The 16,578-nt window shown below is 45.5% G+C and overlaps 4 protein-coding genes across 4 annotated transcripts; 2 read left to right on the top strand and 2 right to left on the bottom strand.

The window, feature by feature from the left end:
* Window positions 1–3,472: 3,472 nt before the first annotated feature.
* LOC134291391 (uncharacterized) lies at window positions 3,473–6,004 on the top strand. The gene has a single exon (XM_062859091.1). The coding sequence runs from the start codon at window positions 3,473–3,475 to the stop codon at window positions 6,002–6,004; it is 2,532 nt and encodes an 843-aa protein (XP_062715075.1).
* Window positions 6,005–6,439: 435 nt separating this feature from the next.
* Window positions 6,440–7,759, bottom strand: LOC134291388 (uncharacterized protein K02A2.6-like). The gene has a single exon (XM_062859083.1). The coding sequence runs from the start codon at window positions 7,757–7,759 to the stop codon at window positions 6,440–6,442; it is 1,320 nt and encodes a 439-aa protein (XP_062715067.1).
* Window positions 7,760–8,657: 898 nt separating this feature from the next.
* On the bottom strand, window positions 8,658–10,505 carry LOC109424308 (uncharacterized). Its single transcript, XM_062859078.1, has one exon. The coding sequence runs from the start codon at window positions 10,503–10,505 to the stop codon at window positions 8,658–8,660; it is 1,848 nt and encodes a 615-aa protein (XP_062715062.1).
* Window positions 10,506–11,543: 1,038 nt separating this feature from the next.
* LOC134291384 (uncharacterized) lies at window positions 11,544–14,174 on the top strand. Its single transcript, XM_062859074.1, has one exon. The coding sequence runs from the start codon at window positions 11,544–11,546 to the stop codon at window positions 14,172–14,174; it is 2,631 nt and encodes an 876-aa protein (XP_062715058.1).
* Window positions 14,175–16,578: the final 2,404 nt, after the last annotated feature.

Here is a 16,578-nt window from a genome sequence, read left to right as displayed (position 1 = left end):
TTTGCATGTGTATATCGTGTGGCAGGCACGAAGATACTCTATGCCCAAGGAAGTCAAGGAAATTTCCTTTACGGAAAGATCCTGAACCGACCGGGAATCGAACCCGTCACCCTCAGCATGGTCATGCTGAATACCCGTGCGTTTACCAAAAAAAAACGCAAAACAGCGAGGAATTTGAACTTCAAATGTACTAACCCTAGCTCAGCAGGGCAAACTGAGTCAACTATAATTGCCAATGAGGAACGCAAGAGATCCTAGGACAGAGCGAAGTCCGTTGGCCGAACTTTGGAGAGCCCAGATTGGTATCGGGTCAAATTCTACTTTCTGGCCTACGAGGCGAAAACGTTCCTTCTCACCGAGGAGTTGGTTTCCTACTCAGTGCTCATGCCCATGCTGCGCTCATGAAGTGGGAGCCTATTAATGAGAGAATAATTATAGCCAGATTCAGAACACGGATTCGAAACCTTACCATGATTCAATGTTACGCGCCAACCGATGCTGCCGAATTGCAAGACAAAGAGAACTTTTACAGTCAACTGAATGCTGTCGTGGACAAGGTTCCGAAAGGTGATATCAAGATCCTCATTGTCGACTTCAACGCGACGGTTGGTTCCGACAACTCGGACTATGAGCACGTCATAGGACGCTATGGTGTCGGAGAAATCAGCGGAAACGGAGAGCTGTTTGCAGAGTTTTGTGGGAACAATGACATGGTGATTGGGGGATCGCTCTTTCCTCATCGACCAGTGCGCAAAATGACATAGGTTTTCCGTGAGGGCGTCACGGAATATCAAATCGACCACATATGCCGACATTGCGTTCGACAATCACCTCCTAATTGGCGAGACCCGACTGCGCTTTGCTAGGATCCATCGAAAGGAGGAGAAAATCGGGAGCCGGTTCAACACACGCCGACTGGAAGACGCTGTGGTGAAAAGGTCCTTCGTCGAGGAGCTAGAGAACCGTGCTGTGGATATTCCAGCAGGTGGAAGCGTAGAAGATCAATGAAGAGCCATCAAGAACGCCTTCCGTCGAGAATAATTTGAGTGAGCTATGCACCCGAAGATAGCAGTGGATCACAGATGATACCTGGAGGAAGATAGAGGAGCGAAGGAACACCAAAGCCGCGATAGAGCGAGCAAAAACACGAGGAGCCAAAGCCGTAGCCCGTCAGCGCTATTCGGCTCTCGCGAAGGAAGTGGAACGCTCATGTATGTAGGGAACTTGAAGGGTGTAGAGAATAGTGTATAGAACCTTAGAAAAGAAAAAAAAAGAGAAATTCATGTTTTGATGATCGTAGCAGGCGAGTTGACGAAAATGAAAAATTTGTATCCGAAGATCGTCCTCGATATCTAGAAAAATTCTAAGTTGTTCCAAACGCTAAATCATTACTGGGAAAAAGTACGGCGTTAAGGTACAGCATCCTTCAGTTAGGACTAGATATTCCAATACTCGAACATATGGTGCACGACGAGTACAAGCTGTTTCCCGGTGAAATTTTCGCATTGTCTGCTCCCGGCGAATTTCCAAAATTCAATGTACCTCCCGTGTCTTTGATGTATGACAAAAGCATGCCACCGTCGCGAAACGTTTTCACGAACATTCCTCCAGCTTTCAAGGAAGAGACAGAGCGGCGATTAAGTGAATTACTGTCATCGGGGATCATAGAAAGAGTTTGCAACGGTATGGACACAACATTTTGTTCCTCGCTTCTCGTTGTTCCGAAAGTAAAGGATGACATAAGGTTGGTCGTAGATCTTCGAGGGCCCAACAAATGCATTATCCGATCTCCATTCAAGATGCCCACTCTAGAGTCTATAGTTTCGAAACTCCACGGGGCATCCTATTTCTCAACAATTGACCTGTCCAGTGCATTCTTTCACGTAGAACTTCATGAAGATTCTAGACACCTCACAATTTTTTTCGCGGGAAATTGCACCTACCGATTCAAACGATTGCCTTTTGGCTTAAGCAACGCTCCAGATATTTTCCAGGAGATAATGCAAACTGTAGTGTTGGAAGGATGCCAAGGTGTTTCAAACTACTTAGATGATGTTCTCGTCCATGGAGCAACGTTGGAAGAACATAATGCGAATTTGGAAAAAGTGCTCTGCCGTTTGCGAGAACATAACGTTGTTTTAAACGACAAAAAGTGTCATTTTGGAGCAGAATCGGTAAAATTCATTGGATTCCGATTTTCGCGTGATGGAATCAGCGTTGAGGACAATAAACTGAAAGCCGTCCAAGAGTTTCGTACACCGGAAAATCTATTGGAAGTCAAAAGTTTTCTTGGACTTTTGAACTTTTCAGAACGCTTTATCTGGAAACGTGCTGATAAAACCGAGAACCTAAGAATGCTTGCCAAGTCAGACACCTTCTACTGGACGGAGATCGAGGAAGAAGAATTTTAATTTTTAAAAAACCAAGCATTGAAATCTATTCAGAAGCTCGGTTACTTCAATCACGTTGACGAAACGGAATTGTACGTTGATGCATCACCTATCGGCCTCGGTGCAGTTCTCGTACAATACAATAGCGAAGGAGATCCTCGGATAATTGCATGCGCCTCCAAGTCCCTAACACCTGCAGAAAAGAAATATCCTCACACTTGTAGTAGACTGAGTAGGCTATGATTTAGGATCAACGTAAATAAACGTCACTTGTATACTGTACTCTGAAACAACAAGCGGTGTTTTACTAAACACTACATTGGCGACGAGGATGGGATCCTTCTGAAGGCCGTTGCTGCGGTACTGGGTCATCGGCTGCAGTTGGATCTGATATTGGATGACCAGTCAATATTGAGAAGCGTTGGCGACTGGATGGACAAGCTGTGAAGAAGCATCGTTAGAGGTACATGGAACACATCTGGAGAAGCATTTATTGACTGGCTGATGAACGTCTTCGGGAGGATTGAGTTAGCTGACGGAAAAAAAAGCTTCAAATTGGAAAACGCAGAGGCCAACGAAAGGAAACCACTGTGATTTGTAATTGATCAACCGGCACCAGGTAATATGACTATAATTTATGATGATCTCTGGGATACTGTATGCATTATGGGTATCTTTCCCATGATCGTTGTGCCACAGATTACATTTTCCAGACTGTTGGGAGGCAAACATTTCAAATTATATATTTACCAAACATCTAACTAAGAGTCAGTTTTGCTTGAAAGGGGATGCTGTTTATAAATCATTCGGTGTGTTGGGGCATACTGCCCCATGCTTCGAGAGAAAATCCATACCTGGCAACTCTGCACAGGAAGTAAAAACAATAACAACCTTTATAACAACACAATTGAAGTAACCGAATAAATGAAAAGTCGCGAAACGTAATTTCTCTCGAGTTGAGTTTTATTTCGAAGTTTTATCCGGTTTTCCCCCGCGAAATTCTGTGGTGTTCGCCGATTTTTAGTTCGAGGTCCAACAAATGGTCCTTCTGCGTCGGATAGTGGTTCGGGAACCGCGGAAATATGTCGAAATTGATCGGTCGCAGAAACGCCTTTCTCGCCCAAGTGAAGTGGGAGCTCGCCGCAGCGGAGAAGCTTCGCGAGCGGAAGGCATCGTATGGAGAAGCAACCGATCGATTGCAGCAGCTAGCGGAGCTCGCTAAAAACTTCCGGCAAACGCAGAATGAAATCGAGGAGGAGCAAACCGACCCGGAAGCGATTGCGTCGGTGTTCAATTTCCGGGAAGAGTTTTTTTCGTGCTACTATCGAGCGAAAGACATCATCGAATCCTATGCAAGCGAATTCAGGAACAGCGGTCAGGACGAAGACGAATTTTCAAATCCCAGTGACAGGACGATGGCTGGTTCGTGTAAGGACCTTCGTGAAGCGATGCAGATGCTGCTAGAGACACAGCGGGCACTGCTGCTGAGCCAGTCGGCGGCGAGCAGAAACGTAATGCAGATGAGGGACAGCATGCATCAAGCTGGAGGAGACGAACAGGTGCTGAATCGTGCACCCCTGAATGTAAAGCTTCCTACGATCAGTGTGCCGGTGTTTCATGGAGATCGAAAGTCTTGGATATCGTTCAAGGACATCTTCGAGACCACGATCCACAGTCGAACGGATATACGGGATTCGGTGAAAATGCAGTACTTGGTATCATTCCTGGACGGTGACGCTAAACGACTAGTCAGCTCGTTTCCGATATCGGATGCCAATTACGCTGAAGCATGGACAACACTGACAAACTTCTACGACAAGAAAAAGTTCACTGTTTTCGCTCTTGTCCGCGAGTTTGTAGACCAGGCAGAGATTCGCAGCGTTACTCCCGTCAATCTGCGCAAACTTGTCACCACTTCTGACGAGGTGGCCCGGCAGCTCAATGCATTGGGGGAAGAGTTCAATACTCGTGATCCGTGGCTTATCCACATTCTACTGGAGAAGTTGGACGGTGAAACGCGATCTCTATGGGCGCAGAAGATCGTTGAAGAGGAGAACCCTACCTTCGAGGATTTCCTGAAGTTTTTGGACGATCGATGCGACGCGTTGGAGACTTGTACAGCATTCAGCAAGAAGACAGTAGCGGTAGCGGATGAGGCGAAGAAAGGAGCAGTGAAGAAATCGACCCAGTCGGAGAAGAAAGTGCAGGCGCTACATGCCGCAACTGAAGTGAAAAAGTGCGCGAAATGCTCTAGTGAGCATCCGATCCATACGTGCGATGAATTCAAAAAACTAAATGTGCAGTGCAGACGTGAGTTCGCACAGAAAGCAAGACTATGCTACAACTGTTTGCGTTCATCACATTCGGTAAAAGTGTGTACATCAAAATCAGTGTGCCATAACGGAGACTGCAAGCAACGCCACCATACACTTCTTTGCCCTAAGGAGGTGGTGGTGCAGAACCAACCCGCCGATCGATCCAGCGACGTGCAACCCCAGCCGCAGCAAACTGTGGCACGAAGAGAAGATGCTATCAGCTCAATGGTGGCGCAAGTTCCAAGGGTACCGGCACCCAAAGTGTCAGTTCTACCAACGGCGATGATTTGTGTCAGAGCATCGGATGGCAAGTTCATGAAGGTTCGCGCTTTAATCGATTCGGGATCGGAGGCATCGCTGATCACGGAAGCCACTGTCAACAAACTACGTTTGCCACGGTCCAACGCAAAGTTTGTGGTTTCCGGACTGGGCCAACAACAAGCAGGAACAACTCGCGGATTGGTGGAGCTGGTTATAGCAAACCGGTTCCGAGAAGAGGTGATCCTGAATACCAAGGCCTTCGTGATGAACAAGCTCACGTCGACGTTGCCATCGCAACACCTGTGTTTGGAGTCGAGTATCCTCACCGATGAAGTGCAGCAGAACCTAGCCGACCCGGAGTTCAACCGGCCGGGTCCGATCGACGTCGTTTTGGGTTCCGACGTGTTTTTGCTTATCCTCAAGGCTGGTCAGGTGCGAAACAGTTCCCGTGTTCCAGTCGCTCAAAATACAATCTTTGGGCTTGTCGTGTCCGGCAATCAAGCTGTCTATACGACCGGCATACAGGGCAACTTCTCGATCGTTAATTTGCACACGGAGTTGGACATCAATCAATCGTTGCGTCAATTTTGGGAGCAGGAGGAGGTTCCTAAGCCACAGCAGCTTACTCCTTCTGAACAAACAGCAGTTGCCTACTTCCGGTCCACCGTGTCACGAGATGAGATGGGACGCTTCATCGTGCGACTTCCGTTCGACGATTCCAAGCCGGCGCTGGGTGAATCGTTCACCGCAGCAATGAAACGATTGAGAACGATGGAAAGGCGCTTCCAACGGGAGCCCGAGTTTGGTAAGCAGTACTTGGATTTCATTCGCGAGTACCAAGCTCTGAATCATATGGAGGAGATACCTGCTGGTGAGCTTAACGTGGAGGACAGCAAATGCTATTACCTCCCCCACCACGCCGTGGTGAAGGCAGAGAGTTCCACTACTAAACTTCGTGTCGTTTTCGACGCCTCGTGTGCGTCGGGATCGGGAGCGTCCCTCAACGACCGATTGCTGACGGGACCCAATGTGAATTAGGACCTCTTCTCTGTCTTTCTACGCTTTCGGATGCACCGGGTAGCGATTGCAGGAGACGTAGAAAAGATGTATCGCCAGGTCTGGATACATCCTGACGATCGAGATTACCAGCGGATTGTGTGGCGAGAAAATCAAGACCAACCAGTGAAGCACTATCGTTGTGGAATCGCGTGCTCTCGTCTCTGCTGTCGCTTAATCAATCCCTTCCCAAGCCTAAGTCCACCGTGTTCATGTTTATGCACTCACTACTACACTCTCATCTAAACAAGGTAGAATCTCTTAAAGGTTGTCATATGTTTCAGGTAAGAATGTATTTAGGAAAGATAGATGTAATATACTACAATCCCCCCCTTGGAATAAAATGCGTTATTAATTAGGTTTATCTTATTTTATTTAACTCAAATTTATCCGAGTGTAATCAACGTAGCTTAAACTTTAATGCGGGATATAATCATCATATTTGCTTGGAACTTTCCTTAATCTTCTAGAAGGATGTTTTTCAGATAAAGCATCATCGTTCTGCATCGATAAAGAATCATTTTTAGGAACAGCAACCGTTGAAGAATGATTATCAAGATCCTTCTGATCATGACCCAACACCTTTTTGAGGTGTGCTGAACTGCGTCGGTATTCCTTCCCCGATTTTGAGGATTTGATGATTGTATCTAGTCCCTCTTTTCTTTTTACGATGAACTCCTCGTTACTGAAGTTAGTATCCAATTTATTATTCTTCCGCATACGCTTCGCTAGAACAACGTCACCCTCTTGCAGTTCGGATTGCTTGGCATTCCGCTTTCTATCGGAATAATCTTTACCTTTCTCTTTCACAACGGCGTCTCGTTCTCGTACGGAACCATCCTCATGGAAGATCATTATGGACGGAACCTTGCTTTTAATTCGTCTTCCGAACATCAGCTCTCCAGGTGATTTTCCAGTAGATGGATGCTTCGTAGAATGGTAGGTCAATAAATAGTCACGCAATTCTTTCCTCCAGTTCAGTCCCAACTCTTGTGCAATTCGGAGTCGCTTTAGAATAGACCTATTCTGCCGCTCCACTTCTCCGTTCGATTGTGGCCAATACGGGATGGTGTTTGAAATCCTGAACCCCGTTGACTCGCAGAACTCTTTGATCTCCGCACAATCAGCACTGAACTGAGGAGCATTGTCCGCTTTTATGTAGGATGGAATTCCATATCTACCAAACATGATTGCCAATTCTCTTATTACATCGTTAGAAGTAGTAGTCTCCATCTCGCATACTTCCATGAACCGAGAATAGTAATCGATGACCACGAACAAGCTTTGTCCCTCGGGCAATGGACCAAGAAAATCAACCGCCAATGTGTGCCATGGATATGAGGGTAGTTGACTACGAACCATTGCTTCTGGTGGATCAGGGGCAGAAACAAGCGTGCAACCTCTGCAACTTTTCACATATTTTTCCACATCGGAATCCATCTTCGGCCACCAAACGTTCGATCTCAAATGATTCTTCATCATGGTGATTCCCGGGTGACCGTCATGAGCCGCCGATAAAACCCTATCTCTTAGGGCTAATGGTACGACAATGCGATCCCCTCGTAGCAGCACGTCCTCAAACTGACACAGCTCATTCACCAGGACCCTATACTCAATCGGAATACTGTCTTGCTCACCGTTCGCCAATGACTCCAAAACTTTCAATGTTTCGGGATCTGAAAGGGCAGCTTCCTTGATTTCCTTCCATGTTAGTGCCGACGAAGCAAGAGCTGACATAGTCACTTCCCTGACTATCACTTCTTCATTAACGTCAAACGGCGAAGCATTCAATGTTGCCAGGCGAGAAAGAGAATCAGCCACATTATCTTTACCTGCAACGTGCACTACCCTGTAGTCAAACAGCTGGAGCCTCAGAACCCAACGTTCGATTCGCGCGCAGGGCTTAGAGCGTGTTGCAAACAAAAACGACAATGCTTTGCAATCAGTCAAGATGTCAAAACTTCTCCCAAGCAAGTAAAACTGGAAACGTTCTACTGCCCATACTATAGCCAGCGCCTCCTTCTCTGTCTGGCAGTACCTGCGCTCAGTTTCTGTCAGGGATTTGGAGGCAAAGCTGACCACACGATGCTCATTATCCTTATCATATTGGACCAACAGCGCTCCTAGCCCATGTGGGCTAGCATCTGCGATGACCACCGTTTTGTCTTCCAGTCTGTAGAACCCTAAATTTTGCACATTGCTTAATGCTGCCTTGATCATACTAAAGGAATCAGCTTGGTCTTTCGTCCATTCGAACTTTGCGCCCTTCGACAACAACTTCCTCAAAGGTTGGTCAATTGTGGCCAGGTTTGGTATGAACTTATTCATATAGTTGGCCAGGCCGAGGAAACTGCGAAGTTCTTGTTCATTTTGAGGCTCTCGAAAAGACAATAAGGCTTGAATCTTCGTTTCCGACGGACTAATCCCCTTTTCGCTGATTTGATGACCCAGATACTCAAGCTCGGTAACTCTAAACAAACATTTTTCCCAATTGAGAGCAACGTTACGGCTCTTGAATCGAGACAACACCTGAAACAATGGATTGATTTCGTTAAGATTCTTTTGAGGAATAAATAAATAAGCTCTAGTCAATCGAATTCAAGCGAACTTTATTATTCAAAACATTTCTCAAACATTACATTACCTCATTCAAACGAGCATCATGCTCCTCGATGTCCTTCCCTTCGATGATGACGTCATCCAAATACCAAGCTACTCCCTCGCATCCGCAAAGAATCTCGTCCATCGCTTTTTGAAAGAGTTCCGGCGCTGTCACCAGTCCGAACGGTAAGCGCTTGAAGCGAAATAGTCCTCGTCCGGTAATAAACGTAGTGATATCCTTCGATTCCTCTGCTAATTCAATCTGCATAAACGCTTCTTCAATATCCAGTTTGCTCCATATTGTACCACGACCGAGCCGCGCAATGTGGTCATCCACCGCCGGCATGGGATGATGTTCCCTCATGACCGCTTCGTTCACGCGACGAAGATCGAGACACAATCGAACTTCGCCATTCGCCTTTCCAACTACAACAAGTGGGGACACCCAGCTTGTAGGTCCTGTTTTTGGCTCAATAATATCGCGTTGAAGTAATTGGTCCAATTTCCTGTTAACAGCTGTTTCCAGGGGCAGCGGCAGTCGACGCATGGGCTGAAACACGGGAACCGCATCGGGGTCGACGTGAATGAATGCTTTTATGCCCTTGATGGTTGTGAACGGTGCGGTTGGGGCATCGACTCGATTAATATCCAATCCTACTTTAAGGATCCCCAATCTCTTCGCAGTAGTATCACCGAGCAGACAACGCTGTCCCCCTTCGACTACCAGAAATTCAGCTTGCGTTCGGCGTTTTCCAACATCTATCTCTGCCACGAAGGAACCCAATATCTTCAACGGTCTGTCGCTGCCGTACGCTTTCAGGACCCGGTTGCTTCCTTTGGTAGAAGACACCACCTGCACACGTTCTTCCTTCAATTTGCACCATGACACGTTACTGATCAGATTGGCGTCCGCGCCGGAGTCTACCAACATCTCCAGTTCAATACCGCCGACGACGCACGGGATGACATTGCTTTCGTTTCCGGAATAGAAAGCGTAATATATCTTGTCCTGTCCAGCCTCTTCCTTAACATTTCCGTCCTCAACCGGACTCGGGCGCGGTTCATCCTCTACTGCTCGGACCTGTTTGCTTACCTGCTCCGATGGGGGTGGTTGTTTTCGTTTACGGCATAGTCTCTCAAAATGTCCGAAAATTTGGCAGTTTCTGCACTGCTTCCCACGAGCTGGGCACGCCGCTGATGCGGCCACATGACCTACTCGACCGCAGTTGTAGCACGCTTTGTCTCGAATCGGTTTGAAGCTCGCCGAAACATCTCTCTGCTTGTTTCCTCTGTCTTGTTTGGATTGTCCCACTCGACAAACTTTGGGGAGGGGCTCGGTCGTGCTTATTTCCTCGATCTGTTGATCCACGCCCTCCAGAGAGATTCCTAGGGCTTCAATTTCGGCGAAAGGTAGATCTTTGAGTAGAATCCTTCTTCTCACTTCGTTGGAGGTGCAGCCTTCTACCACAGCATCTGTGAGGTAGATCTCCGTCAAGGTACTGCCGATCTCATACCCATATCGATCGAAACCGCATTCCGAAGCTTGTTGTTTCAGTCGAATTATGTAGTCGGCAAATCTTTCGCCTGATTTTTGCTTCAGCTGTCGCAGCTTCCGGCGTTCTGACGTAGTCTGATGGCGAGGCTCAAAAAACTCGTCCAGCTTGTCAACTGCCACATCGTACCATTTCGGCACTAGTGACACTACCGGCATATGGTCCCGATCCTTCAGGTTCTTGAATACGGTCTGCAACGCTGGTCCACCTAGATGCAATAGCTTCGCCTTCATAACTTGCTGGTCGGTTATACCATACGCCGCGAAGTAGCATTCTAGTGACTCCTTCCAGGACCTCCACTCCTTCGCAAGCTTGCTCGTCTCTATCATGTTGCACCTGAAGGGTGGCACTGGACGGGATTCTTCCATCTGAAATGGAAAGAAACGCAACTTTTAGTCAATCTTCATGTGCACCTTCGTAAACATCGAAAAGCAGCAACCACTACTACTATCACATCAACTCCCCTATTTTCCCATTCTATACGTACAGAATCCATCTCCAACCTTGCCTCTTGCACCTATGCAATTACTAGCCGCCATCTTTTCATGGATCATAATTCTCTACTTTTCAACTTCAGCCAATCTGAACTCAAAATATCGTTTTCCACTAATTGCCTACAGTTCCGGGAAAATCCTGACAATTTTCGCCCTAATCGCTTTCGCTTTTAGATCATCGCTTTCGTTCCCGGAAAATCCTACCGATTTTCGCATTTTCTCCCACTTTTTCGTTTTCACTTTCACATGGAAAATCCCTGAGATTTTCGCATTTTCTCCGAGAACTAGCTTTCCCCGTTGCGTGGAAAACTCTTCAGTTTTCGCAAAGATCATGGAAAATCCATATGATTTTCGCTCTGCTCCTAATTCCTGTGCAATCTAGTTTCACTATTTCACTCCGTTTCCTTTTTTTCCCAATATGGCTGCTTCTCAATGCCACCGATCAACCCCCGCTAATCAAGAATTCAGGCACCGGCTCCACTCTTTAGCAGAATTTTCTCCAATTCCTATCAACTCGTTTTTCGCAAATCGTTTTCACTAGAAATTGTTTTGCCAGAAGGCTCTTTTCTTTTGCCGTAAATCCTTATAATTACCTTTTTTCCGCAAATTTATTCCCACCAAGTCGCCAGGTTGTGGAATCGCGTGCTCTCGTCTCTGCTGTCGCTTAATCAATCCCTTCCCAAGCCTAAGTCCACCGTGTTCATGTTTATGCACTCACTACTACACTCTCATCTAAACAAGGTAGAATCTCTTAAAGGTTGTCATATGTTTCAGGTAAGAATGTATTTAGGAAAGATAGATGTAATATACTACAATCGTCTATGCACCGTGACATACGGGACGAGTTCAGCGCCCTATTTGGCCATTGAAGCAATGAAGGAAGCGGCAAGAAACTATAGCACGGTGTACCCTGAAGCAGCAGAGGCCATCGTATTTGATACGTATGTTGACGACTTCCTATCCGGAGGTCAAAACAAGGAAGAAGCGATGCAGTTGAGAGCCCAGGTCGTCGAAATACTCAAGTCAGCTGGTTTCAACTTGCGTAAATGGTCCAGCAACTGCGCAGCGGTCCTGGATGAAGTTGACAGATCGGAGCAAAATCCCGTGGACGTGAAAGTTGCTGAGCAACCGAATGTAGTTAAGGCGCTGGGCGTTCAGTGGCGTCCAGAAGAAGACATCTTTACCTTCCAAGTTCATCTTCAACCGGACAGTGCAAACACCAAGCGGCAGTTGCTGTCAGACGCCTCCAAGCTGTTTGACCCATTCGGATGGCTGTCCCCTGTTACGGTGAGCATCAAAATACTTTTCCAGCAGCTCTGGCTCAGCGGGACTTCTTGGGACGATCCACTTCCTCCTGCAATTGAGGAATTGTGGGTTAAAATCAAACAGAGCCTACATAAACTGGAACAGGTACGCATTTCGCGTTTCGCAGCGAATTACAACGGTAAGGTGGAGCTTCACGGTTTCGCAGACGCATCCGAAGCGGCATATGGAGCGGTAGTGTACACCCGAACGAAAGATCCGGACGGGAACATCGTGGTGAACTTGCTAGCTGCGAAGACTAAAGTGGCACCGATCAAACAAGTATCGTTGCCTCGACTCGAGCTCAGTGCAGCAGTACTATTGACTGAACTAATTGAGCGCATAACGGAATCAATATCGCATCTCTCCGTGGAGCATTGGGCGTGGACGGATAGCACCATTGTTCTTCAGTGGCTTTCTGCGCATCCAAGGAAGTGGAAGACATATGTAGCGAATCGTACATCGGCAGTTCTCGCATATCTACCTCGTGAATGTTGGAACCACGTGAGCAGTGCGGACAACCCGGCGGACTGCGCTTCTCGTGGTTTGACTCCCGATGAACTTCTGGACCATCCGCTTTGGTTCCATGGACCGACCTGGCTAAGTACGGATGAGCAAAATTGGAGAACAGGTCAAGATCTTCCAGCAAACGTTCAGCAGTTACCTGAGGAGCGGAAAGTCAAGGTGATGCATACTGTGACACAGCAACGCAACAACTACTTCGCCGAACGGTTCATACTCGAGCGACGTTCGGACTTCGGTCTTGTGGTTCGGTCGTTGGCGTTGTTTGCAAGGTCGTTGAAGGCTTGGAAGGGAGCGAAGTTCGACTCTGGCCTCACACCGGAAGAACTGCAGGTGATAAAAGCAAAGCTAGCGCGAATGGCTCAGGAAGACGTTTTCAACCGGGAAATGGAGTTGCTAGCGAAAGGAGTTACGCTGCCGGTCAAGAACAAGTTGGCTTCATTATACCCATTTCTTGATGGCAACGGTACAATGCGCGTCGGAGGTCGCCTGCAAAATTCGACATGTGATTACGACGTGAAACACCCGATCATACTGCCGCGTGATCATCGAGTAACGGATCTGATGCTGCGGGAACTCCATCAGCGTAACCTGCACGCGGGACCAACACTGTTAGCAGCTACTGTGCGCCAGCAATATTGGGTGATCGGATTGCGGACAGCGGTGCGACGGACGGTCCATGGCTGTGTTCGTTGTGCTAGGCTCAAGGGACAAACCGCAAATCAACTGATGGGATCCTTACCTGTACCTCGAGTAATGGGAACACGAGCCTTCGTTCATGTTGGCGTAGATTATGCTGGTCCTTTTGCGATTCGAGCTTTGTGTGTCCGTGGCGTCAAAACAACGAAGGGATACCTGGCGGTATTTGTGTGCATGTCAACCAAGGCGGTGCACTTGGAGGTCGCCAGTGACTTGTCAACAGGTATGTTCATCAGTGCTCTCAAGCGATTCATTGCAAAACGAGGTTACCCGAGTGAGATATGGTCCGAAAACGGAACGAATTTCGTTGGAGCGGATCGCTACCTTCAGGAGTTCCAACACGCTTTGAATAACAACAACAAATCAGCGGACCAGTTTTTGACCAATGTAGGCATTAAGTGGGTATTTAATCCACCTTCTGCACCTCATCGAGGGGGCATTTGGGAGGCGGCGGTCAAAAGCGTGAAGAGACATCTACTTGCGGTCGTAGGATCTGAGGCAACCACCTACGAAGAACTGTCGACGATTCTTACCCAAGTGGAGGCGTGCCTCAATTCACGCCCTCTTTGTGCGCTCTCAAATCTCCCCGACTGCTATGATGCGTTGACACCAGGACATTTTCTGGTTGGTCAGCCATTAAACCTAATCCCGGAGCCTGACGTATCTCAAATTCCGACCAACCGGTTGGACATGTGGCAGCAGATGCATAAGCAAACAATCGAAGTTTGGAGGCGTTGGCGTGACGAATACTTAACCAGCCTTCAGCCTCGCACCAAATGGCGTGTCAGCGAAGACAACGTAAAGGAGAATCAGCTTGTACTCGTAAAGAATGACCTAACTCCACCGGCTCAGTGGGAGCTGGCCCGAATCATCAAGGTACACCCAGACTCTAGTGGTATCGTCCGTACCGTTACCCTTCGACGCGGTCAAGCTGAATATCTACGTCCAGTTCAGAAAATCTGTCTCTTGCCAACGGATTGAGGCATACCGCCTCAAGGTGGGGGTGGATGTTGGGGCATACTGCCCCATGCTTCGAGAGAAAACCCATACCTGGCAACTCTGCACAGGAAGTAAAAACAATAACAACCTTTATAACAACACAATTGAAGTAACCGAATAAATGAAAAGTCGCGAAACGTAATTTCTCTCGAGTTGAGTTTTATTTCGAAGTTTTATCCGGTTTTCCCCCGCGAAATTCTGTGGTGTTCGCCGATTTTTAGTTCGAGGTCCAACACGGTGAAAATTATAAATTTGCATTGATGTCGATACACGAAGTCCAATCCGTTGCTAAGTAGTAATTTGACAACCTAATTGCTTTGAAAGAAAAGAAAATTTATTTTCTCTACGTTGTAAGTAATGAATGCTTTATTTGACTGTTTAAGGAATTATATAGTTGAAAATAAAATAAAGTTCAACTATGAGTTATTGTTGAATAAAAGAGTTTGACTTTGAATTGTAGAGACTTTGACTTATTCTGAACAAGTAATTTGCATACGTAATGTACGTCACATTATCTAATGGAATTTTGAAAAATTATACTTTATTTTCTTCACTCTTTGTAACAGAAAAAGCAATGTTTATTCACGGTATTTACTAGAATTACTAAATAAATACTCAACGTTGGTTTTCAACTACACCACGAGAAGACTTGTATAAATGTCTCAAACTGATTATTAAATTAGCATTCGTGGAATCGTGTAACGTGACATCAAATCATATAGCTTTGATTTTTCATAACATAATTGACTATTTTATAGCTAATATGTGTCAATCTAACATTAAGGAAAAACCCCCTATTTATATATGTGTGCATAATGCCTGCAGTTCGACCACTTAAAAATGATTTTTGATTCATCAAAATCATAACACTGTAAAACATGTTCTAGCACAAAGAAAGTTTTGTGTGTAGAAAAATGATTTTATTTTGATGTTATAAATAGCATCACAAGGAAAACACTACATGTGCAGATCTTCATTACAAATACTCTACTTAACAGCAGGATATTAGTTAGAATTTAAAACAAAAATAGCAAAACAAATTTAGGTATATCATTACATTTTTATATTAAAGGAGACGGTTTTAACACACTGTGTTATAGTTTCTGTAAAAGGAACGAAGGGAGATTGTTGAAATTCGGTCCATTCCAAGTATGGAATGAAGGAATAAAACAAATCATCCGGTCCGCTCCTGGGGAAATAAAAGAGAGTAAAGGGAACACTGATTCCGGTCTACTTCTCCGTATGAAATGAAGAGGAAAAGTAATCCTAGTCCATTTCTGAAAAAAAAAGAACGAAGGGAGATCGTTGAAATTCGGCTCGGTTCAAACGAGAGAATCGAAGGAATAATGCGAATCATCCGGTCCGTATCTTGATGAGTCTGTTCGAAAACATTATTGAGATAAACAATTATGACATAAGCTATGAAAAGAAAGACACACAAATTTATCTGATGAAAAATGACATATGCAACAAATATATTGTTAAAGACTCTATAGATGGAGAAATCTGTACTTGGTTTAACAGATTTAGAAATCGAGTCTACTATGAGATTCTAGCATAGGTATAATTAGACTTTTATATTCCTTGGTGTATAATATTACTGATAGAATTTTAAGTCTAATTTCAGCAACCTTTTGAACAAAAGCTTCGGCATTGTGCAGAATCAAATCAATTTATTCTAACAAATTTTAGAGAAGAAGAAACTGGATGGCTAAGTATAATGAGAAAAACATAAGAAATATGTATTTGTGTTCAAATAAATAATTATACTTCTTTTCCCCTAGATTCAAGAGCGCACATTTATTACAGCTGAGCCTTATGACAGGAAATATGAATATGAGAATCCACGAATGATGCAGCCATTACCTTCCTACACAACCTTCCTGCTATCAATCAACCATATCGAATATAAGAAATTTATGAATATTTGTCCATAGACTATATATAGATATTGTTGTAATTAGAACGAAATAATGTAAAATTATATCCAATTTTATCAAAGATAAGGAGAGATGTAGTAGACTGAGTGGGCTATGATTTAGGATCAACGTAAATAAACGTCACTTGTATACTGTACTCTGAATCAACAAGCGGTGTTTTACTAAACACTACAACACTCAAAAAGAAGCCCTTGCCATAGTCTGGGGTGTAGAAAGATTTTCGTACTATCTTACGAGCAAAAACTTCACGATACGGACTGATTCTGAGGCAAATCAATTTATTTTTGGAAGTGAGCATCGCATCAGCAAGCGTTCAATAACTCGTGCTGAATCATGGGCTTTAAGGCTGCTTCCATACCGTTTTGAAGTGAAAAGGATTCCGGGCCATTTGAATATCGCAGATGCACTTTCGCAATTGATTCGAAAGACGCAGGTAGACCAAGCCT

This window comes from Aedes albopictus, chromosome 1, assembly GCF_035046485.1.
Source record: "Aedes albopictus strain Foshan chromosome 1, AalbF5, whole genome shotgun sequence".
NCBI classification, from domain to species: domain Eukaryota; kingdom Metazoa; phylum Arthropoda; class Insecta; order Diptera; family Culicidae; genus Aedes; species Aedes albopictus.
The sequence above is the reverse complement of the archived record's forward strand: the minus strand, read 5'-3'. Positions and strand labels throughout refer to the sequence as shown.